Source organism: Oryzias melastigma, linkage group LG21 (genome assembly GCF_002922805.2).
Source record: "Oryzias melastigma strain HK-1 linkage group LG21, ASM292280v2, whole genome shotgun sequence".
In the NCBI taxonomy this organism is placed as follows: domain Eukaryota; kingdom Metazoa; phylum Chordata; class Actinopteri; order Beloniformes; family Adrianichthyidae; genus Oryzias; species Oryzias melastigma.
The window spans coordinates 18,393,063-18,418,318 of NC_050532.1; the positions used below are offsets into that span (position 1 = coordinate 18,393,063).

The window sequence follows — 25,256 nt, forward strand, 5'->3', positions numbered from 1 at the left end:
GTCTGGAGCGTCAAGTTTATTTAAGCATTTTTGGACAAACAGTGAATTTGACGTGCATCAAAAGAAAGGCAGAGGATGCAAATTTGATGCATGAATTGCATATATTAACTGATTGAGTCTTTGAGTTTCTATAATTAATCTAAAATATTTTCCACGACAAAATAAATCTTTTATACGAATCTTGAACATGTTAATGAAAATAATGTTCTTGTTTCTCCAAAAAAAAATAATAATAATAATCTTCATGACGTAGAGCTAAATGCTCTAATAAATGGAAACAGTGACTGAGTGAGTGGGTGTCTAAACTCAAGACTCAGATTAAATGTACATCTAAATCCATCTGTCCATTTAGTGTTAATTATTTTCACTTCTTTAAGTCAGATTTTTTTACTTCAATATTTGTGAGTAAATGAGTTCCTCAAGCGAATCCCTACTAACACAAAGCATCGATCCGTATTGATTTGTTTTTGGAGAAATGTCTTCCATCTGCACAAAAGGCGATCTGTGGTAATCCTCCCGTACGGTCACTGCAGGGGCGAGGCTGACGTTTTATTTACATCATTGTTTTTCCTCCTGAGTTTAGGTGATTCGGGTCAGTCTGCAGTCTGTTTGGACGTATTTGTATGACCAGGCTTTTGTGCGTCCAGCCCTCTACTTCAGAAAACTGAACGTCTTGACCTTCACTTATTAAAGCTCTTTTATTCACTGCGACACCCCCATTTTGTTTTTGGCAGAGCTCCAATTCGGAGCCATGACAGTGACCCAGCAGTGACAAAAGCACTCCATTAGCTCATAATGCTACCAGGAGGAGTGGACATGAAAGGTCTGCAGTCACCCCCTTTATACTGTTCCAAGCTCATCCAAGCCAACTAACAAGCAGCACTCAACCCCATTCACACTCATGATCAGGTCATAATAATCTGACAAGCTCTTCAATGCTTTAAGACCCACTAAAAAGAGTTATAGCTCACATTTGATGCTGTTTCATGACTGCATCTTAAAGCTAAAGAAAAAAAAAAAAAGTAAAAATGTCTCATGTGTGTTTTTATTCACAGCACGCTACCCAAATTCTGCAGCTCACTCCGCCCCCTCATCCTCCTCTGTGGACTTCACTCTGATTAAGTGTAGTCTTTAGGGACAGATTTAATATCCCATCAAGGAAGAAACTTTTCTTTTGCAACTATAAACTCTTATTAGCTTAATGTACATGGGTGTGGCTTAAAAAAGTTTAAATATATTATTTTTTATGTTTACAATACCATAATAAATACACATAAAATTGCTTGTAAGTGTGTATCTGTGGTTTTCTTTCCTTCTTTTTTTATTTATTTACTTTGCTCCCTGATTTTGTTATCTTGATGAATAGTGAGCCTTGTAGTGGTTTCTGGCAAGCTCAGCGGTTTCACATGCCGTGCAGTAATGCATTGCCTCGACCTCTGCCGAACAACGCAGCGCTTCAAATAAACCAATTCGGGATTTGTTTACGAACACTTCACCCTAAGACTTTTTGAAGTACCTGCAGCTTTAAAATAAATTTCTTTCAGTGCTTTATGGTGACATTTAGGGGAGCTATCTTTGCTTGTGGTTACGCACATCTTTTTAGGCTGATTCCCTGAGGAGAGATGCATTGAACTGTAACATAAAATCTGAAAATAGCTAGAAAATCTGTAATATTAAAAGTTTATTCTTAATTTGGACATTTTTCTGAACTGATACAGAAAAATGCTTAAACTGTTGTGTATTATTAAGCTTAATTATATATGTATGTGTGGTTTTTTAGAAGGGATTTATTCTTTTAAGTCACATTAAATGGAGTTCTGAGGAGACAATATAAAGTTAGTTTATGAACTTTATATGTGTTAATTTACAGCAATAAAATGCTGATAGTAAGGGGGGAATATTTGTATATTCTCCAACAATGTATATATATATATATATTTGTAAATACAATCATAAATTAGAAATTTAAAGGATCTCAATGTATGTGACCAAAGTAAAATCATTTTTTGAAAGGAAATTAAAACCAAAATGTTAAAAAATAATCATATTGAGGTAAAACATTAGTTAAAACAGGTGTGACTGAACTGAGATAGCAACTCGTAATCCCAGGAGATGAGATAAAGAGAAACTGAAGACAATGGTGTTAAATACAGAAACCAAATGTGCCACCAGCTGTGATGATTAAAACAGGTGTGATAAAATGCAACAGGAGAACCGGAGTTTCATATGACAGCATCGACACAAAAAAAAGTGTTAAAAACTAATCAGATTGAACAAAAAGAATTGGTACATCAGTCTTCACAATATTCCCTGATAAAAATAAATTTTTTACTTGATTTTTATTCAAATGTTCATTTGAAAAAAACAACTAATTAATTTTGGCATAAATAATTAAATTTGCCAAAAAAAAAAAAAAAAAATTCTAGCTGACAGTCTAAAGATAAGGCATATTCCATTAGCAGTAGAATTTAGATTTAAAAATTAAAATTAAAAATTAGTTCTTTATATTTGACTTATTTAAAGAAAAACAAAGTTATATACCATTTGGGGGTTAACGCTAAGTGTAAAGTGACGATGCCATTTTTAAATGTTTGAGTGCTCTCAGATGACCTGGTGGACTCGATTTGATTGGCTAGCATGTTGAAAATCTTCACCACTTCATTTATCTTGGCTTACTTTCACTCTGAGAGGACCAAACTGTCTAAAAATGTTCTACAGAGGCAAATGACGATAGAAAGCACAGACCAGCAATAAAAATGTAATATAAAAACACAGAAAGAAAAAAATTGATTCTATAAGAGAACTGGATTTGAGTGTGACATCACCCATAGAAAATTGCATACCAGCTACGGTTCTGCTACCTTCTTTTGCAATACTGATGTTGTCATTGGTCCGAGTCAACTTTTCTATGGCAACTACTCCCACCTATCAGAAGTGAGCTTGTTGGAGGTCCACACCCCTACTACTTCAAAGCAAGCTGTGGCGAATCTGTCAATCAAACGCTGAACGTGAGACCACATGTTTTGATTGAGGCCTCTGATTGGCCAGTTTATAACTTGAATAACATGCACTACATAAAAAATATGAAAATTAAAAAAGGATTAATAAGAAGAAGTTAAAAAAAATGGTAGAATGATTATTCTGACAAATATAATGACAGTAATAGCAGTTTGTGTCTCAATAGAAGTCTATGGAATGTTTGCTTCTTGGAACCAACGCAGTTCTTCTATACAGGCTCTGTTCGAATTCCGTCACTACTCACTATACAGTATGTCCGCCATTTTTTAGTGCTGTCTGAATCTACAATTCCAGAATCAAGAACCCTGGAAATTTCCCAGAAGTCTTTGCGGAAAACCATTCTACATTGATTCTCACTAGATTGGCAAATATAGACCACAATCTACTGAACAATTTCTGCAAATATACATATATATATATATATATATATATATATTTAAATGTAATTTTTTAATAAACCATCCACATTTTCATCATGTTAACTCGATTCCTAAACAGTTTTCGTAAAATGTTCGTGTTTATTAGATTTTCACTTTGTTAAATCGTCATATCCACTGTTTAAAAAAAAAAAAAAAAAAAGTAATGATCACTCACTCATTCACTCACTAACTATAGGTTTAAATATTGAAGCATCCTCGATCCTCGGGCGAGACACTGAAGGTTGGCGGTTGTAAGCTCGGCACTGGAGTCACCATCAGTGTGTAAATGTGTGTGCATGGGTGAATGCGACTGTATAGCACTTTGTCCTTATTAAGAAGGTAGTAAATAGTAAAGTATGCACAATTTACCATTTTAGCAAGCGTAAATAACAAACATTGTTGCAGAGCTGACAGCTCAGTGTGAAAGTGGTCTTTATCATGACTGGACCAAAGAATCAATCAGTCTTAGTATAGGCCACTAAAATAGTCTACATGTTAGAAGACAATGCTTGATCTGCTTTGACTTCTGTTATCATCAAGAGTTGTAAAAGTGCTACAATGTTGTGTTATCACTTTTTTCGTCTTTTCTGTCTAAAATTTAAACAGCTACAGCTCTATGACAAAGCAAAACATCCAGCCTGAAACCGATAACATACTTTTCCAAAATACCAGAACTCATTTAGTCCCCAGCTTCTCCAAAACCACTGATCTGAACCTGTTATCTGTTTAATCTACCTCGAGACAATGAAATGTATCTTTAAAAAATAAGAAGGGGTATAAATGAGTATTTATTTAGATCAGTTCAGGCATGTCATTGCCAACGCTGAATGAGCTGAAGGGAGGAAAATAATGCAGCAGCCTGCAGTGGTGAAGGCGTCCTTCTGAGGGAAACAGCCTGTAATACCCACAGCATCATTAAAGAGCTTTGTGTTTGTGTTGAAAGCTCTCAAACAGAGTCGAGTCAATACTTTAGCCAGCTAGCAATACTTTAGTTTGGTGACACGGCATGAGTCACGGGCTGCTGGTTGGAGAGGCAGCTCGCTTTAGGCTTTGACCGTTTGAGGGAAGCAGCAGAAATGACAGAGGAGCATCAGCGAACATGGAACGCAAACCTCCCTGTCTTTCAAAATCCAATTTGAAGCTAATAATTACCCCTGTTAGAAAATGATTAACACTCTACAACTAACCTATTAAAATGTGTTAACTCTATTTAAAAGAAAAAAAAAACACGCAGAGAAGCACAGCAGCAGGTTTGAACTCGCATTCTGTGGCTTTCTGCGAAACCCTTTCAAAATAAAAGAAAAAAAACACTGAATTTCACATTTATTTGCAGTTAATTTTATAATTGTTGTATTTTTAATGTTTTTTCAAGCCTAAAAGACATTGTTTTATTTTTGTTACTTTTATGTTTGAACATTTTTATGTTTTTAATGAGAAATTTTCATTATTTTAATGCTAATCCTCACTCTCCTTGCCAAGACTTCTATTCATATTTTTTGTGTTTTTGAAAAGTAAGATAAGCACAATGACTCAATAAAGTGAGTAGATTTGCTTCTATTAGATTTAAAGTAAATATGACTGAACTCAATTCACGTCAGCTTTAATTTATTCTTTTTTTTCATCCCAATCCCATCATGTGTCTCATTTTCTCAAGAATGTATAAATATTTCAAGCTTTACTCTCTATTCCACTGCTGAGGGAAAAACACCTTCAAATGAGTCAGCACAGAGACCAATCAGCCACAGCGCCATCTGTCCCTCTAATGACTACCTGGCTGCTCTGTGATGTGACATGGCTGACTGGAGATGCTCCACATAACAGCTATTCTCTCATTAAGTCCTTTCAGTAGCTCTGCACAGACGATGGCCAAAAATTCCAGCTTCTCTAATGCTCTTTGTTATCCATAAAATATCATTTAGGTTTATGTTTTTTAACTGTAAATATTTTTTTAGAAGATTCATAAGCATAAAACTCTTTAGTGTTAGTTACTCAGCATTGGGAGCTGAATTGAGTCAAAATAGAACCTCTTTACACTTAGATTATGCTTATTTTTCCTAAGGCATTATTACTATATAATTATTTAGTAAGTTAACAACATGGATTTTATATAGCAGATGAAGATGTGCAGGAATTTAAAGATTTTCAACTTTTTTCTAGTCACAAAGTAAGTGTGAATTCTGATCTGTTTATAGTATAAAGATTTTAAAATGGGACAAATGGAAAACGATTGGTGTATTGCTGACATATACAACTGAATTGTGGTAGTCCTTGACATGTTTTTGACAGTTTTCGCAACATTTATGCAGTTTTAGTTTAGTTTAAACCAAGTAAAATCATTAACTTGAATCTGTCTCAAAAGGATATGGATTTACTGATTATATAACTTAAGATAAAACAGGAACATTTATTTGGCTTGTTTCAAAGACATTTGAAACAAAGCTTCAGGAAACATTGTTAATCAATCAAAGGATTGATTGAAAAGACACATTTATATAGATTATCAGTTATTTGCCTTTTTACGTGAATTTGAGAAATTCTGGTTATTTTCTTAATCTGCATCTAACCATTTATCTATTATGATCCTTATTTTTAAGTCATATGTGGTTTGTTGAACGTGTCATGTGGTTTATAATTTTATTTATTAATTATTTTAATTTGAAGGTCTTTTATTTATCTATATTTTTTTTTTTGAAATTTTTTTTTTATTCTGTTAAGCACTTTGCATTACCCATTACTCGAGTCTCTGGAGCCACATGCAGCTCTTTTATCCTGCTACTCTGGCTCTTTGGCTTTAAAGAATAATGCTAACAAATGTAGAAAAAAATTTAAATAAGTTAAGAGAAGCACATATTCTAATCTATTTTGCACAATATTAACTAAGTGTCATCATACTGAAAGAAAACTTTGTGTTTAGCTTGGTTTTCTTGCATTTTTAAATTAAATAAATCTGCAGCAGCATTAAGATCTTCAGAATATGCTTTATTTTGAAAGGAACTGGGATGTGTCACAGTCAAAAGCAGAGACGTTAAAGAAAAATGTAACCGTTTTATAATTCAACCATTGTAAATATTAATAAAAAAAATAAAATTGAATGGCTTAATGGACACGTAAACATAAAAAAGTGAGTTTTTTTTCTAAGAGGTGAAGTGGGACTTGGTGGCTTTTGCTGGGTTTTGGTCAGTAAAAAACTGGACCAAATGCCTCTTTTAGTGCTAAAGGTTGAATATCCCTGATCTGGTGTATGAAAAGTGTTTTATAAATAAAGTTTTATTTGATATTCCATTTAGTATCCTTTTCCTGCTAAGGAATACATTCTCTTAATAACTTATAATTGGTGTAAAACTCAAGCAAGAGCACATTTTTGGGCTATATGTCATGATCCAGTGCTTCAGTTCTGTTGTGTTCTGTTTTACTTGTCAGTCTCACAATCTTCAGGTCAAATCATCCACAGCTGTCTTCATTTAGTTAATTGTCCTCAGCCTATTTAAGTGCCTGGTCTTCAGTTCTGCATTGTCATGTCATCTACTCTGCTCTGTCACTGGTTTGTTTGTGCCTGGTTTTGTCATGTTTGAGTTTATTAAGTAAATCTTTGAGTTTCTGCCCCCATGTCCTGTCTCCTGCGTTTGGGTCCTCCACCACCGTCCCTGAGACTATATCCCCCTATAATTCTTTTTTTCCTCATATCAACATTCACTTGATTTTGCAGAATGGTTTTTCTATGCAAAAAATGTGAACAGCTGAGTGGGTCAAAGAGGGAAGGGAGCTCTAATGTATCACTTAAGAGAAAAAAAAAAGCATAGTGTGTAGATATTCTTATAAAAAAACAAGTTTCTTTCTTAAAACCATTAGATTAAAAAAAGAAAAGATGGTAAATTATGTCAAAAATTTTTGGTAGTGGTACCTAATTTTTCTTACTAATTAATGGAGGGAATATACACAGTAAAAAGTAAAACTTTGAATCAATTAACAAAAGCTCTGTCATTTCTTACAATTAAAATATTAGTTTGTGTCAAAATACTTTTTTAAGTCAAGTAAACCATCAACTCAAATTTTTAATTTGATGAAAACTTTTAATTTTAAATGTAACAATGTATAGAACTTTTGTTAAGTGATTCAATGTTTCACCTTTTCCAGTGGATGATTAGCAATACTTAGAACATCAGGCAAAGTTAGGCACATTTTTTTGGTTATATTTTGCCAAAGGGGGATGCTTGATGGCATAGTGGTTAGGTTAGCAGTCTTGCGTCACACCAGGAAGGTTTGTGTCCTGCATGGCTGGGATCTTTCTGTGTGGAGTTTGCATGTTCTCCCTCCCATGGTCCAAAAACAGTCTTCATAGGTTGGTTGGTGACTTTAAATTGTCCCTATAGGCAAGAATTTGAGTTTTTGTGGTTGTTTGTCTTTGTGTTGCCCTACAATCCACCTCTCAGAGTGATATAGGCTCCAGCATCCAGAACTCCCCAAAGAATTGAACAGGTTTGGGAAATGGAAAATAAATTAATGTTTATGGACTATTTCTATAATGAATAAAAGTGTGTTTTGCTTTACATTTGCACTTTTGTCAAATGTGAACAAAAGCAAAAAAGTTTGGCCTGAGGCAAAAGAAAATCACACCTACAAACAAGAGTCCGCTTTGCAAATATGACTTTCTTTCTGCACTAGAGATGTAGGCGTCCATTGTTTTGTTAGTTTTGTTCTTTATTTTTTTCTGTTAATGAGGATGTATCAGGTCTGAGCTGGGTCAGATGATGCGTGGGAGTTTGCATGCCAGAGCCGATGCCTGGAAAGTCCTGACCCAATTTTGTCCACGCTGCTGCAGCCAAAAATTCAGGGCACTTTCTGTTACACAGAGCTCACCACTCAGAGCCGCATTCGAGTGCTGATTCCTTTGCAGCTGCATTTTAGATTAGATAATCCTTCGCTTGTTATGCTTGAATCCCTCACTTCTGTTTTTATATTCATCAATGAGGCACACTTAAACGTTCTAGTTGCTTATCATTTATGTCTAGGAAAATGCATTAACTCGAGGCTTGCAATGTGTTTGGTTTAAATTACTTTTTTGGATTGCTTATTTATGCATTCTGTCAGTTTTTCAGTACCAGACTACTAAACTGTGACTATCTTTTTTTAATATTTGGAGGCATCAAAGAGGGAGGCGCTCATGACATCCTCATCTGTAATTCTTTTTTTTTCTGTTGACAAGACAGTTGCTGGAAGGGATCAGTGGTTTGCAGTTTGATTGCTTGCATGTGAAATGCTGCATGCTGTTTAATTTAGCGTCTTGTCGCAATAATAAGAGTCCTTCACATCAAATTAGCCCCGAAACGAGCTGAAAAAGGCACAAGACACAGCTCAATCAGGAGTTTTTTTCATGCGTTGAAGACCTTCACATTTGATTTTCTGCAATATTGTACATCAATTACTGCTATGCAAATGTTTTTGATATTTTTTTTTATTAAAAAAATCACCCTGGGACATGAAAGGTTATTTGGTTTCCTGTTTGATGTTGCAAAATCAGTTCACATAGTGAAAAAAAAAACTTTAGCTGCATCCACTGAGTGACCTTGTTAAATGTTTTTTGATCATTCTGGATTTATTTTGTTGCAGAAATAAATATGAATGCCAAGAGGAAATTGAAAATAAATGCCATATGAATTTTCAAGAGAAGTAACACTTTTTTTTTTCTTCTTTTTTGGCCAGAGCAAAATTTGATTTCTAATAGGAGTACCTGCCATCCACAAAAAGCTGTAAAGATCATCACCTGTTTGACAGCAGGTGTGGTCTAAGGAGAGTCTTCAACCTCTCAACATATTTATTAGGAAACAAAAGATGTAAAAGCTTTTTTATCTTGATGATTTAACACAGCTTCCTCTTCTCCTTGCATGTGCCCCATAGTGGGGAAATTGTGTCTACTTATATAGAGCTTTTGAAGGCTCAAAGTGCTTTATGGTCACACTGATAGCTACTCCACTGCCAATCTATAACCACCAGGAGCACCGTGGGCTTCAGTATCTTGCCCAAGAACACTTCAAAAACATTGGCAGACAAGGCATGAATCAAACTAGCAATCTTCTGATCAGTGGTCAGCCACTACATCTCTGAACCGCAAACATTATTTTCCTGTTTTTTCAAAGATACAAAAATCAAATTTTCAACTTGAGGGCATAAATTAAAATCTCTCAACACCCACATTTGTACTCAGGTTGAATAAATCTAAGCAAAAAAGTAAGACTGTAAAGCACAAGGTGGATTTCTTCCACTCTTTGAAGCTACATTCACAACGGCACGGGCAACAGGCACCCAAGCACCAACTTTTGATAAAAAGTCCACACATGTGAACGTACATTTTGGGCTTCTGGGGTCAAAACTCTCGCATTTATGTGTTGCTACGCAACTTTTAAGACAATATTCACATAAAAAAACGTGCGTCCTTTAAGTTAAACTTTGATCAGTCAGGGAATTGGATTTAGTAGTGAGGTATGGCTGGAGTCTCTTTTAATTCAAGGAAGTAGCAGGCGTTGGAAAATTGATCATGGAGGAGAAATTCATTGTTGCAATTTGTACCCAGCCAGAATTATACGTGTTACAAACGGGCAGACAGCTGGTTCCACATGCAGTAGGTTTATTAGTTCAGACAGGAACTAAGGACAGCTAAAAGTCCACAAAGTTAGATCAGGGTCAGACAGAAAGAGGTCAATCATGAGCATGGGATCATCCAAGAAGAGACTAGAGCAGTCAGAGTCCAGGCAAGGGTCAGGGCAGGCAGCAAGCAATCAGAGATAGAGCAGGAAAAAGATCAGGTCCTGATAATAATAATAATAATGATAAGCTTTAACTTAGAAAGCAGCCTGGCCATGATGTCAGCAACAATCTCTTCAGTAGGACAAAGTAACAAACACATCTTCCCTGCAGTTAGAATAGATCTAATAATCAATGTGAGCGTGAGAGCAAACTGCTTTCACATCCATCAGACCACAAGCTGCTTTTGGTCAAAGTTCTCTCAGGCTTACTGAGGAGGAATCTTTCACCATAGAATCTCCCGATGACATCCTTTATCTTCTAGCATTACCTTCAAAGTCACTCTTTGGAGAATACATTTACTTTCTCCCCCAGTGTTTTATTTTCCCTCAGAAGTATATTTAGGCTGTAAGTGTTGTTTTTAATGACTAATTATTTCCTAATTTATCTGTATTTAAGTTACTGACTCCATAGCTTATTTAAAAGTGTGGGGTCTCACATAGTGCTCTGTAGCAGTAATCCATGGTAGTGTGAATCTGATCTGTTTTGTCAGTAACAAAAAACTTTAAGAAACCAGGTTTTCTCCTTTTTAGTAGAATACCTGGTGGATTCATCACTTCTCACGCTTTTGGTCATTTTCCTATCAAATTTGTCACTGTATTATTATTAACTCTTGAATCCACACATAGTACTTATTTTCCTGTTTGACTCAATTACACATTATTCACTGCATTACTTTGTCTTGTCCATCATTTAGTTACGCCTCAATTATCTGAGTTTTTCCAAACTCGGCAAATGTAGCATTTCTGTATTTCTGAACCTTTCCTGTGTCAGGAAGATGAACCAAATTGGCAGAACTGTTCATTTAATAAGCAACATCAAGTTCTCGATTACATTTGGAATCAAGTTTCCCCTTATCCTGTTTTAATGCATAACACGGAGATGCAAATTTCTGCATTTTTTTGACAAATGTTTTCTTTTAACTGTCAGTATTTGGTTCTTCTCTGGTCACTATGACAGCTGTTTGGACAGCTGTATTCCATGGAAAAATAGGTAACATGCAAAAGTGAACTCCAATTATTTTGTGCAGAGAATATGTAGCTGAAGGAATTTTTCCTTAATACCCTTTGAAATATCTCTGCATGTGGGGAGCATTTACTTGTATTTCCTCTGTTACCTGCAATGAATTTTTAATAGAAAATTAGCTAAACATTTGCACAAAATTAATAACATGTGAAGTGATTCCATAAAGTGTGATCCACTGCCACAGCTCCAGACGTTTTCATCTGCAATGTTCTCATTCTGTGATGTGTCATTCTCTTACTGCACCACGTCTTCCATCTGCATGCTTTTGCATGGTGACCTTTTACTCTACATTAAAAGCTAAATATTTAATCCCTTTTCCCGCTGCCCCGTGCTCTTGACTCAGTGTGTCCTCATGCGGCTCTCCCTACGGTCTTTGTTATGTTGTCACTGAATTTAGCAGCAGTCATTTTTTGTGTCTTCAAACATTCATAGTTCTGTTTTGACTTTATTTTTAAAAACTTTATAAATTAGTCTGTTTCGTTTTGGAGTGTGTATTGGCAAGAGTCGGGCAATACAATACATATTGAGATATATCCCAAGACTGTACCAGAACATTTTCTCACTTTTTTTTTTTTAGAATATGACTCTACCATAATATTAATGCATCTTTCATCGCATATTAATACAAAGCACCACAATCCGTGCTTTTAAATGATACAGGCAGCAAGGTGGCATCCTATTCCTAACAAAAACTAAGTAGTTTGAGTCTCATAACTACAAAAACCGCGAGGCTGGCTGAACATTTAACACAAGCTGGTGTTGTTTTGGTCAGTGTAGAGCTGCTCAAAGAACCTCAGTGTGCTGTGCTGCCAACTAGTGGTCGGAGGTTTAAGTGGAAAACTATAGTAAGACGCCATAGGACGTTAAAAAATAATTAAATGTCGTTTTGTCAGCATTTTATATTGATACAAGTATCTCTGTACGGAATATACCGATATATCACTCAATTGTGTTTCCCCTGCACCTTTAGTTTCACGTTACATATGGTTTAAAACTTTAAGACAGTGATTTCTAAGGGTTTGCAACTAGAAGGCGATTACCAATGGTCCTACGCAACACGGTCTCTGCCCTGATTATATAATACATAACTGTCTCAACGCTCCTCCCCTACAGTGAAGTTAGTGTGGGGTAAAGGCTGATGATCCCGGGCTTTTCTTCTCCAGCAGTGTGGTTTTTTTTTTTTTTTTATTTTATTTTTTTTTTTTTTAGAATTCTCTGTACTTTTCTCCCGTTGTCAAGAGCATTTCTCATAATTAACGAGAGGCTTTTATCCCTCATCTCAGCACATAAATCATTTTTTTTTCTAGCAACTGACGCTACTTTGGCTTCACCACAGAGTTCTTTTAGAAGAATATCCTTTACTTCTTCTAATACATGCAAATGTCCACTCTAGTTTGCAAATCTTTTTACTTACTTCCATCTTAGTCAAACATTGATGGGAGCGATGTGCTTTAGCCATAAACAAAACCAAAAAATGAGTTAGCAAAATGAAAGATAAAAACTAAAAGAGAACATTTTATGATACAGGCTGTAGAGAAAGAGAAAAAAAGAAAATGTAACACATTAAATTGTAAATCCTCATGTAAAACCCTCACAAAAGCAAATGATTACACAGTTGCTGCATATGTAAATACCAAATAATGTATTTATGTAATGCATATGGACGTGACTCATTAAGCTGCTTCTCATGGAAATATTGCAAATATGAAATACTGGTTCACTACTCCTTGTTTAATGCAATAATGATGCAGAATACATGTTTGAAGTTACGTTATTCCTTTAGGTTAGACAAAAGTAATAAAAGGTTAATGATTGGAGTTGGAAGCAGCTGAAGTCAATTTAACATTATTGATGAAAAGTTGAACAAATACAGGAAAACCTACCGTTTTGATTAGTTTACTGTCATGCTGAAACCCTAGATCCTAAAAGGGCAGCCGAGCACAGTGGAAGACTTAAACTTGACTTTATTATCCTTCAGTTGTTTCTACACAAAGACATTTGATGCATTGGTTTGGCATTTATAGAGATGCTGCAATGCATAAACACAACCTAATACCCAATAAAACAAAAAAGAAAACACAAATATACAAACAAAAGCAGACTGGCGGTTCTTTAATTCGATGTGGTTAGAGTAACCAATGTAAACAAACAGCAATATATGGTTCTGGAATCTTGCTGTCATTTTTGTTTTTTTTCCAGACATGTTGATTGTCATTATACAACCTTAAAGCATTTTTCAAATTAAACCTAAAATGATTTTTCTTCTTCTTTTTTTAAGTTTCTTTTCAATATTTTATTTTCAGTGCATGCTCAAGCATATCCTGTCAGCAGCTCAATTAGCAGCTCCATGAAAGTCATCATTGTGCTCAAGGAGGCTGCACATAGCATGTGAATGATTGGAAAGGTGTTTAATTGCTTTTGGTCAAAACTGTATTTTTGCCCCTCACACTATGTTCTTTGCTGACTTTAAGGATAACTTTTTTTTTCTGCAGCTTATCTTTTTTTTCTGTAAATAAAAGTGAGCCTATGGCAGTTTTTCTCCCCCATAAGACATTATTTCATACATTTTGTCACTAAATTGGAGCTTTTCTTTTGGAGATCATTGAAGAAAACGAGCCCACGATGATCACAGTTACTGCTGATGCTGCTGTCCGGCACGTACAGGCAGCAAAACGAAGCATTCTCTGCAAAAGCATTATAAAATACATTTACTGTACGCATCATAGTGATTTATTGAGTATTTCTACTATGTTTTTTGTTATATTACACTGGATAAAGGTCTCATATATGGTATTATTGGATGATTTTTTTTTTGTGCAGAAATTAGAATTGTGGTTCTTTTGGACACAAAAAATATAGGAACATTTTTACATCACACAGCTATACTAAAGCTAAAAAAATGATGGTGTATAAACCTAATTATGTTTTTGCTAAAGAAAAAAAAATAAGAGGGTTCAGCTGGAATTTGTCAGCTAAATCTTGAGCATTTGATACATGACTGTGCTCAGAGGAGAGCCCCAAAAGGGCATCAATAATGCAGGTTTGGGCTTTGGTGCAGACTGCTCCTTCTCATTTGTTGCATTCAGTCCTACTGTTTGTTTTTCTGTCAGGGTGCTGAGTCTGTTTTCTTACCGACCTTTACATTAACTTCTGTCGTCCTGGTTGTTTTAAAGTTTAAATTTAATAAAGTTACATTAAGTTTGGTTAGATTGGATTTCCTGTGGTTCATGTTTGCTGTGTGGTTATTCATGAGGACAGACAGAAACGTGATGAACAAAAAAACCCAGTAGATCTAAGTCAAAATTCTCACAATTTGTGCATAATTTATAAATATAATTATAGAATGAATTTTTTTAACTATATTATTACTGTAGTTTATTATGTTACTTTACTATTACTATACTATAATTGTTTAGAATTAGTTTAGACCCCCTTTGGATTCTTTCATATAATTAAAGATTTTTTTTTTTATTTTATTCTAAAATTATTTAAGTATTTTGTCAATAAAAATATGGCCCGTTCAGAAGATTCAGGCTTGTACTTTAACTTACTTATGCTTCTATTTTTTTATCTATCTGTTTTACATTCATTGAAAATGTTTGTGTTATCTGAGAGCTAAGAGGATTATCAATAACAAAAATAATGCATCAGACACTGGGCTCTATTCACTGTACACACCATTTAAAAAAAAAAAATCACCAAAACTTAATTCTAAAACTCAGATAAATGTTTTAGAATTAATCATGAGAATGTCCAACCTTAACATTTCATTTTTGTGCTATAAATAATGACGTTTTCTTCTTTTTTTGTTAATAAATTAGCTTAGCATTTGCTAATGTTGCTTATTTTTAGCTTGGTTTTATCATAAAAAAAAGAAAAAAAAGCATTAAAAATATTCCCTCAAGTCAGCATTTAACATTTGTACCAACATTAGGCAGTTAGTGTTGCATTTGGAGAATTGTTTCCTTTAAGCAGTTTGAATCTGATGAGGTTAATGTAGCATTCTCCATTCCAACTTTTGCTGTTAGCATGGGATTTTGCATCTCTAAACTTAGCTGGTAAGCTTTGTGTGCGCTGAAACTTCAGTTTTAAATACCCTATCTTTTAAAAGTTTCCGTTCTTCTGGTTTTAGAAACTTTTATTCACTTAAAAAAAATGTGTCAAAGCCAGTTCAAGACTATTCAAAGTTACTAGACTTCTACATTTTCAAACTATTTATTAAAAGATTCAGCTGTGTTTCATAATTTCTAGATTCGTACATTTATTCAGTATTAAAGATTTGTTGTCCCTGTAGCTTGAACTAACAGCCAAAAGCATTTTCCACATTCAAACAGAGTAAGTGTTGTTTACACAGATATGGAACAGTGGGAGACTCTCTATGTAAAATTGAATACTACACAAAAATGATCATCTGTTATACATGGAGTAGTTTTTTTCACATAAAATTTGGCATTAAATACATTCCATAAAATGTGTCATGTCTAAAACGCAAAACAAGTATTTAAATTTACTATAACAGCTTGTCACATTTTCAAATAAAAGATTGTCTTTCTGTGTTAAACCCTTTAAATGCATTCACAGTGAAGATGATAAGCTTCTTTGTGATGCAATGAAAGAAAAACAAAAGCTGAGAAAGGCAGGTACTGTTTACAATATCCCAGTTAATTAGACAAGCAGAACCGCAAATGTATGGAATCAGTCAAACAAGAGCTGTAAACAGAATCTAATCTTACCACACGGCTCCACTGGAGGAAAAAAAATGTCTCCACTAAGCCCACCTAAACACTCTTTACACTTTTGAGTTCTGCATTTTCATAAACTGATAAACTGGAACCATCTGAGCAGAATACAACCATAACACAAAAGTATTTTTTAAATTAAGCATAATAAGAATTTGTATCTCGATTTTTAAATTCAATGTTTGTCATTTCTGTTTTGATAAGGTAAATAAGGCAAAACCCCAGAAAGATGACACCGTTGAAGTAGATGTAAGGAGGTAATGACTACTAAATTACTATATATTTTTTTAAATAATGCTGTCCTCGAGGTTTGAAAAAATAAATTCTGTGGGGACTTGGTTTGGTTTTTGTCAGTTATGTTGAGGGTCTCCTGCGCTTGGGTCCTCCACCAACAATTCCTGACGAATTCAAGTTAAAACATTTTCAGTTTCAGTACGAATTCTAAAAGTACATGTTACCAACCTCAATAAAGATGTGATCTGTCAAAGAAATAAGGTATCCTGGCTGATTATAACTCATGAATAAGGGGCGGAGCTAGGGGCGGACCTTAGCCCCTCAATTTTTGAGTCATTATTAGTATCATTATTGACAAAGGTAAAAAAAAAATCAACAATACAAGCTTCTTTAAGTATTGGTAATAACACCTCAGCTGCAATAACTGCTGTTTTAATGATAAAAGTAGTAAAACTATTTTTTATTTTTTTTTTATTTTATTTCCCAAGAAAACATTTAATAAAAAATACAATACATCCTATCCAGGGGAAATGCAAGGGAGCAGAATAAAAAAAAAGACTTTTCTGCCCATCAAAAAATTTAACTATGTACAACATGTTACTCAAAATAACTTGCAGTAATAAACATTAAAAAAAAGATTAAAAAAACATAAAAAATTAGAGAATTTGTTTGAAATTTTGTTTGAAATAGGATTATTTTATTCACCCCCCATTTTTGGCTCTGCCAAGCTCAAATGTAAAGAGAGAATAACTTCTATTTGCAACTTATTGATTATTTATCTTAAATGTTTAAACAACCTATTTTTTTTAATATTTGAACATTTTTACAATAATAATAATCTTTAAAAAATCCTAAAAAAACTAAAATTATCAATGCAACCTTTTTTTCTCTTAGAGGAAAATAAAGATTCTTTGGGTTATATGTGACAAAAATAGTGTAACCTTGGCAGAACTCGGGGTGAATCCGTTTTCCTTAATTGCTCTAGTTACCCCACCCTCACAAATTCATGCTCATGTGTGGCGCTCAGCTCAATAATTAAAGCAACAAATAAGTGCTTTAGCACAGCTGCATATCAAAAAAAGTCACATCATCATCTATTTTTTACATTTCCCTGGCTTTTTAATCTTTAGAGTTCAATGAGTGCAATGTGCCATAATATATTCAAACTGCGACGTGTTCGATAAAAGCCAAGGTAATCAATTAAAGCGGTTCGAGGTCAGGTGTAACACCCCAGTTTTGTATGAGTCAGTTCATCAACGGGCTCTGAGACTATGTGATTGAAAAAACACTTTAGAAAGCTGTCTGCAGAAGGTCATGGGGCCATGAATCAAAACATTTTTGTTGTGTGCATAGAAGCATGTAATAGCCCTTTTTAGAAACCAGTTCGCCAAACAGTCGGTTCAGGAGCTGGGAGAAAGAAATGTCACGTGTTGATGAATGATTGTCTTTGTGCTTTGCTTCTCATACAAGTTTACCTCTTGCCATATAATAAATCATCATAAATTGGGTTTCTGTTTGGCTAATTATTTTCTCCTTTCATACTCCGCCATGTCATGACTTTCTATCAGGTTTTGTGTGCCCAGGGTCCAGCTCTCATAATGTTGCCTTACTTTTTTTTTTTTTTTTTTTTCTTTTGAGTATGTGCTGTCACATTTCACACTCGCACGAAACTTCTGAGAACACAATAATTTTGTTCCAAAGCTAAGAAGAAAAGGAGGATTGATTTTTCCCTTTTGAAATTAGATCTGAAACCTCACTTAAAAAATAATATATATATATTTCCTCTTGGAAAAAGACTGGTGGGCTAAAATGGTTCTGTCTGCATTTCATTTTAGTGGTGCACATTCAATTTTTTGGTCCTTTCATGTTGAAAAGTATTGATTTTGATTTACAAGGAAAAGTACTATAAATACTGACTAAAATGTATTTTTAGGAATTTCCCATTTTCCCCAATTTAATCAGAAATTCCCAAAAGTCTTTGTGTTGATGTTTATTAACTCTTCTTTAATTCAACGTCTGGTGAAAGAACAGACAGCTTATTTTTTATATTTTTAACTTGTTTTTAAAAGGAAATTTTGTCAGTGCACGAGTATTAATAAAATCCAATGACAAAGTAAATATTAATAACACAAGTATATATATTATTTCAGAAATCATAACATATCACAGATTTCTCAATGCTACCACACTATTATAGCTCACTTTTCTGCAGTTATATAATCTCAAGCACCACCTGTCGTGATTAGACTGTTGGTGGTCGATCTTAAACTCAGAAGAGCAAAGGCAAGCAGTGGAGGAATCAAACATTTAACAAAAACACGCCTGACACAGGTACCTAAGAACTAAGCTCAGGCAGAATAAAAATTCAAAAGAAACCACAACACAGCAACAGCTGACACAGAGGAGACAAAGATATAACAGGCGTCGACTGATGGTGATACAATCAAGAGGTAATGTAAACTGAACATGTATGTGAGCAGTTAAAAAAAGCTTAATCCAGCAGAATCCAAGCAATAAACAGAGCTGTGTAGAGAAAATAAAAGCAAAATGTCAGAAAAAGTGAAGCAAAATGACCTAAAGGGTTCAAACAAATGAGTCTGAACCCAAATCATTACAGAAATCCAGATTGTAAACAGCTCTTTATTTGTATTACTTGTGTTAGTATGTTTTCTCTTGTTTTGAAGACGTTTGCGAGTTTCCTTTACAAGTACCCACACATCTTTATGAATGAACAAATTACTTAAACATAACTTAACTTGTACTTCAATGTGCTTGTTAGCAAAAGACTTGAACAAATAAGACCCTAAAGCATTTAAAAGCTGGACTAATTAAACACTACCTCATTTTAAAACATCCATGTAAGAAAAGCCCCAACTGGGAGCGTTTTGTTCATTTTCTTAGCATCGCTTGTGAAAGATTAGGGCTCTTTCAAACCTGTAAATGTTTGTTCATTTTGTGTAGTTTTGCTTATTTCATCAGCATCCTGGATGATTTTTACATTGCATTATTATGCTACGTTCACACAAGACTTAGAAACGAATGGAAGTGATCGCTTCCAATGAAAAGTCTATGTAAACGTGAGCATATCCACATCTCGGGCCTTCTGAGCTACATTCAAAATTCTTCTGTTCACGTGTCACTACGCAAGTTTTTAAGTCAATTTTCAGTTTCTTTTCATTTAGCATCAATTTGGAAATTGATCATAAATTTAATAACTTTGGTTTGATTTTCTTGACTGGCCCGAGGTTTCACTGTGACTTCCAAAGCTATAAATATTAAATGAATTATACAATTTTTTATTCTGCTTCATCCATTTATATCAAATCCTTGATATTCTAATAATTTGTTGTCAGAGTATGTGATTAAGATGAAGAATTCACAAAAGTTCCATAATTCGAACTTTTGTGGTAATAAAATAAGAGTCTATCATTACCAGCCCCCTCTGTCACCTCACCAAAAACATGTCAGCTTCATGTATGGGTGTATCTATTAGTATGTCCAGAGAGTCTGTTCCCCGAATTACAGGGTGACTTTTTTTCCTTTTTTTTTTTTTTTTTTAAATTCACCTTTAATTAAATTCCACCTGATGTGCCGGCTGCCAGTTTCCTTTTTATCACTTCATTTCTTCCTCAAACGTCAAAATAATGACAATCATTATAACTGTCATTATCATAACAGGGTAGTCATTCATCATTTCATGTGTGACAGCAAAAAAATTCAACCCATTTCTACAGGTAAAAGCTGTCAGCAAGGAGGGGATCTTCCTGCTGTGGTTCGTCGGCGTGCTCGTTCGTCACTGCGGGTCAGTGTAGAATCAAAACATGAATAATTCAATATCACTTCAGTTTTGCTTACACATCCTACTTCCTCTATTCAGTCAGTGCCCATTAGTTTTTGACATCGCCAAGTATTAAACTGCAATTTCTTCAGCACCAGAGTTACTGACAAAATTGGCAGTCTCATTTGGATTTAGTGGTTTGAAGGCATAGAGGGGACTAACACAAGCTTAGAAATACCACCTGGGGTAATGTGTTACTCACTGGCAGCAAAATTAGCTGTCACATCAACATCTTCCCCATGCTGTCTCATAAATATTTTGGCTTCAATATGGTAAAAAAGAACTCAAAGCGTAAGAGTGGGTGACTCAAGTTGGCATGCTTGGCGGTAAATATAAAAACATATCAAATCATAAGTTGCTTATTTTCTTGTCTTGTTTTTCTGTGATATCACAGTATTTCACTCCGGCTTTAAAAAGTGTAAATATTTTAAACAGTTTAAGCAACTTTTTTTCTTTTCTAGTTTCATGGTTTGTTTGTTTTTTTCTTCCACGTCCCAAGAAATGTAACAGAAACTTGATATCTGGAAAACGAATCGCCGAGAGACTTTTGATGAAAGCGTCATTGCAGAAGTTCTGCATCGAGTTTCTCATCACGAGTCGGACAAAAAGAATACTGATGCAAGCATGAAAAGATTTGCAAAGAATTGCGTCTTTGTTACGTTTTACAAAGAAAAATTAGCATTTTTTTCAAAGTATGTTTGTTCTTTGTTGTAAATGCTATATCTTTTAGTCTAACAGAGTCCTTTTGTGTGAGAGAACAGACTGAAGGTAATTGCACTCTGTTGAAAAATGGAATACAAATTACAGCATGTCATTGTGGCTACATTTTGTCTGCCAGACTGGCTTCTGCTGCTCTCCAGTTTTGAAAAAAGGTACATAGATTTTATTTTTTTTTTACAGGCATTGTAGAGACAGTGTTGTAAGTGCATCATCAAAGTCACTGTGATCTTCTAAAGCTCTGAGACATGATGCACAGCTTAAAATATGACATAGGTGCTCAGCCACCTGCAGAAAAGCACAGGGAGACAAGAGAAAAGTGACTAAAAAATATGGTGCAGCTCAGAACAGAACCGCAGTCTTTAAATTCTTGGTCAAAGCCAGTTTTACAACTTGAATGTTATTGCCATCTTAGCTGGTTATGGTGTCACTGTATCACAACCCTCCTAAGGATAGACAGAAGTGACCACTTTGACCATAATTAAGCAAAGGATTTGACAAATCATCCGTCAATCAAAAGACCACACCCACATTTGAGTCCAGCTTTGATCTCAAGTAACAAATTATACTGACAAGATTCAGAAAAAATAACTACAGTACAATGGTTATGGATTTTAATTATTTCCTGCATCATAAAATGCACTTAAAAGCCATATATAAAAATAAAAAATAAAAAAAATGCACCTTCTATATATGGATTTATTTTGAAGGGATTTTGAGAGCGCTCTGTCATAGTTTCAGTCTTTCTTTTTTAAGAGTTCCAAAGAAGTTTGGGTGTTATTGTAAATAACTTAACACGGCTAACATGTAGCGGTGCTGGACCGTGTTTTACGTGTTACTAACAAGTTTGGGAATTAGCATAGTCACACTAACGTTTGTTTTAGCGGTGTGAATCTGTTTCTCTTTTTATATGTTGCTAACAAGTTTGGGAGTTAGCATAGTCACAGTTACGTTTATTTTAGTGGTATCAGACTGTTTTTCTACATGTTTCAAACACTGTTGGGAGTTACAAGTATCATAAATATGCTAATGGCGGCTAACATGTAGCAGTGTTGGACCTTTTTTTACATATTACTTACAAGTTTGGGAATTAGCGTAGTCATACTAACGTTTGTTTTAGCAGTATAAGTCTTTTTTTTTCATGGTGCTAACAAGGTTTGGGTTACAAGTACGTTATTGTAAATATGCTGACATGGCTGATGTGTAGCGGTGTTGGATTGTGGATTGTGTGTAGATTCCAGTTGGTGGAGTCATAACATAGTATATTGTACATAATGTAGGATAAATGATGCCCTCATGTCAAATATCAAAAAAACATTTTCTTTTCTTCAAAAGTTTGACGTGTCATGACTTTTTAGGTTATATTTTTATTTTATTTCATTCTATTTTTTTTTTTATGTGGAATTTCCCTATTTCGTTGAGTTGTTGCTGACAGCAAATTCATTTTTTTCCCCCGTTTTGAATTTCTTCTCTTGAGTTTGTGGAATTTAAAAGAAAAGCTCATGACTTATTCAGACATATATTTTTAGTGCCATATGTATATTTTATATTGATGTACTGTTTCTCTGTTGCTCTCTGTCTTTCAGATGTAAATGGGGATGCGGTGGTATTGCCAGGAGGAACTCGATGTCCATTCAGTTTCAAAGTGCTTTGCATTAAAAAGCAAACAGTGTCTCCTTCTCTCAAAAATAATCCATTATTGACAATTAATGTCAAACTGCACGCTGGAGCAGCTTAATGCTGCCTCGCCGCGTGGAGCATCACTAATGGAAAGAAAGCCTTATAAGATCCAGCTCATCGAAATACACCTAAGAGCAGCATAATGCCCTCAAAAGTGTCATGCCTTTACCTGTTGACAGTGGTCTGCTGGGCAAGCGCTCTGTGGTACTTAAGTATCACTCGCCCAACATCCACCTATGTGAGCCAAATGTCAATACCTATACGAAAGACTGCGAAATCTCACAAAAACATCACCTTCACCAACATCCGCACCCGCTCGCTCAACCCACATGCCTTCGAATTTGTAATCAACGAGCCCAAGAAGTGCGAAAGCATCACGCCGTTTCTGGTTATTCTCATCAGTACCACTCACAAGGAGTTCGATGCACGACAGGCCATCCGGGAGACGTGGGGGGATGAGAGCACCTTCACTCAAATCCACATCCTCACCATCTTCCTTCTGGGCTGGAACTCAGACGATGTGCTGAACCAGATGGTGGAGCAAGAGAGTCAGATCTTTCATGATATTGTGGTGGAGAACTTTATTGACTCCTACCACAATCTCACCCTAAAGACCATGATGGGCATGCGTTGGGTAGCTACTTTCTGCCCAAAGGCCCAGTATGTGATGAAGACGGACAGCGACATCTTTGTCAACATGGACAATCTCATATACAAGCTTTTAAAGCCAACCACAAAACCAAGAAGGAGATACTTTACTGGTTATGTAATAAACGGCGGTCCAATCAGAGACATGCGCAGCAAGTGGTACATGCCCAGAGACGTGTATCCCGACAGTAAGTACCCACCCTTCTGCTCAGGCACTGGATATGTGTTCTCAGCAGATATAGCCGAACTAATCTATAAAACGTCGTTGCACACGAGACTGTTGCACCTCGAGGATGTCTACGTGGGGGTGTGTTTGCGCAAACTGGGTATACACCCTTATCAGAACAGTGGTTTCAATCACTGGAAAATGGCCTACAGTCTCTGCAGATACCGGAGGGTTATCACCGTCCACCAAATCTCACCGGAGGAGATGCACCGGATTTGGAACGACATGTCCAGCAAAAAGCACCTCAGATGTTAGAAGATGGAAGCCTTTCTAACTTTATTTTTGTCACTTTGTTTTAATGTATCACTGTGGGCTCATCACAAGTCTGTACGCCATTGCAGGTGTATTCGTTAACATTTCTGCTGATTGCACCTCGTGATTGTTAATTAAAGTTTAAGGCTTGAATACTTGATGCATACTTCGATATGACCTTGCTGCCAGAACTGTTTTCTTTTCTTGTTTGTGCAGCAAGTCCAGTCGGTGCAAACTAGACAGCATATCGCTCAGACAGCCTTGATTCAAGCCCTCACTCTGACCTCTTGCCAGCTTAAGTGTCCTTGAGCAAGAGTCGATACGAGCTCCACAGCTGCTGACCCAGCACCCTGACCTCCAGCGAGCCAAAGGAGAAGAATGTAACGAAATAAGTGAAGCATTAGATGACTTTATCGCCGCCCTGCAGAATATCTGTAGTTTAGAAGAGCCAGAAAGCAAATATGACCACCAGGCTGATGTCTCTTGCTTCTCTCCCCTATCTGTCTTTAATAAGGCTTTAAATAAGCTGCAGTGTACTATCAATATCCAACCCCTAGTAAGCCAAGATGATGCTTTGATGATAATTTTCCATGAGAGACTCGCAGCAATTATTTTGAATTTTCTCTGATGACTTTGTTTACACGCTATCATCGCATTGCCTTCTCGCTCTCTAAAGAAGTTATGTATATTTACGTACTTTTTTATGCATTTCCTCATTTTCCCACTTTGCCACTTTCAGGCTGGAGGTAATTATGGGTCTCAGCTACATCTTCTCATTACTGCAGCTGCTGCTCTGGGTTGTTTTTGCTGTACATCAGCAGCTGTTTCAGCTCATCAGCTCCTCCACACATCCAGAGACTTCTGTATCACGCTGTGTAGGTCTGAGTTTCATTGTAGCTGGGACCGTCGCGGGGATAGATGTGTCGTCATTTGTGTCGGGCGTAATGGGGAGAGCTGCTACCGACTGAAATTTTGCAGTTTCTTTGAAAATAGAGCTGCGGCAGCCAAATTTTGTTCTTTTTCTGAAGTTTTGTAGTATGAAGAACTGATGTGATAATAAATGTGAGAGCATCTCTACCTATGGAGGGTGTTGTTATATATTGTATGCTTTTTTATATTCAAAAACAATTACTTGAATAATAAAATGTGCTGAAAGCTATCAAGTGTGGCCTTCTTTAATGTAGAAAACTGTTCTATTTTTATGTATTGGTGCTGTTTTATCTTTGTTGCCAGGTTTGTGTTAGATTGCTTTTTTATGGGTTTGTTACGTTCTGTCTTTTGAAAGACGGTTAGTGTCTGTTCCTCTGTTTCCTCAGCTCTTTGTTTGACGTTTTTAAAATTTATCCCAGTTTAGATCTGCCATGTTCAAAGTTTAGTTGTTTTATTTTTATACTCTTTAATGAAAAAAAAAAAAAAGTTATTTCCGGAAAGGTTAAAAGTGAGGAGACAATAGATGTGGTTTACTGCAGTTTACGTGTTATTTTAGGGTCCAAGAGTCTACAGCCTAAGGCTCTGAAACCACATGTAGCTCTTCTATCCCTCCATTGTGGTCCTTCACCTTTAAGAAAAATTATAACACTTTGAATATATATTGAATTAGTTAAGTTAAGCACATATTCTAATTTATACTGCACTGTAGCATCCAGCTGTTGTCATAATGA

The 25,256-nt window shown here is 35.4% G+C and overlaps 1 protein-coding gene across 1 annotated transcript in view; it reads left to right on the plus strand.

The window, feature by feature from the left end:
• b3galt1b (UDP-Gal:betaGlcNAc beta 1,3-galactosyltransferase, polypeptide 1b) overlaps window positions 1-25,011 on the plus strand; it is a 40,791-nt gene extending 15,780 nt beyond the window's left edge. The window contains exon 2 of the mRNA XM_024285927.2: window positions 22,376-25,011. Within this exon, the coding sequence (XP_024141695.1) occupies window positions 22,612-23,598 (987 nt within the window). The 5' untranslated portion in view covers window positions 22,376-22,611 and the 3' untranslated portion in view covers window positions 23,599-25,011. The remainder of the gene's footprint in view (window positions 1-22,375) is intronic.
• Window positions 25,012-25,256: the final 245 nt, after the last annotated feature.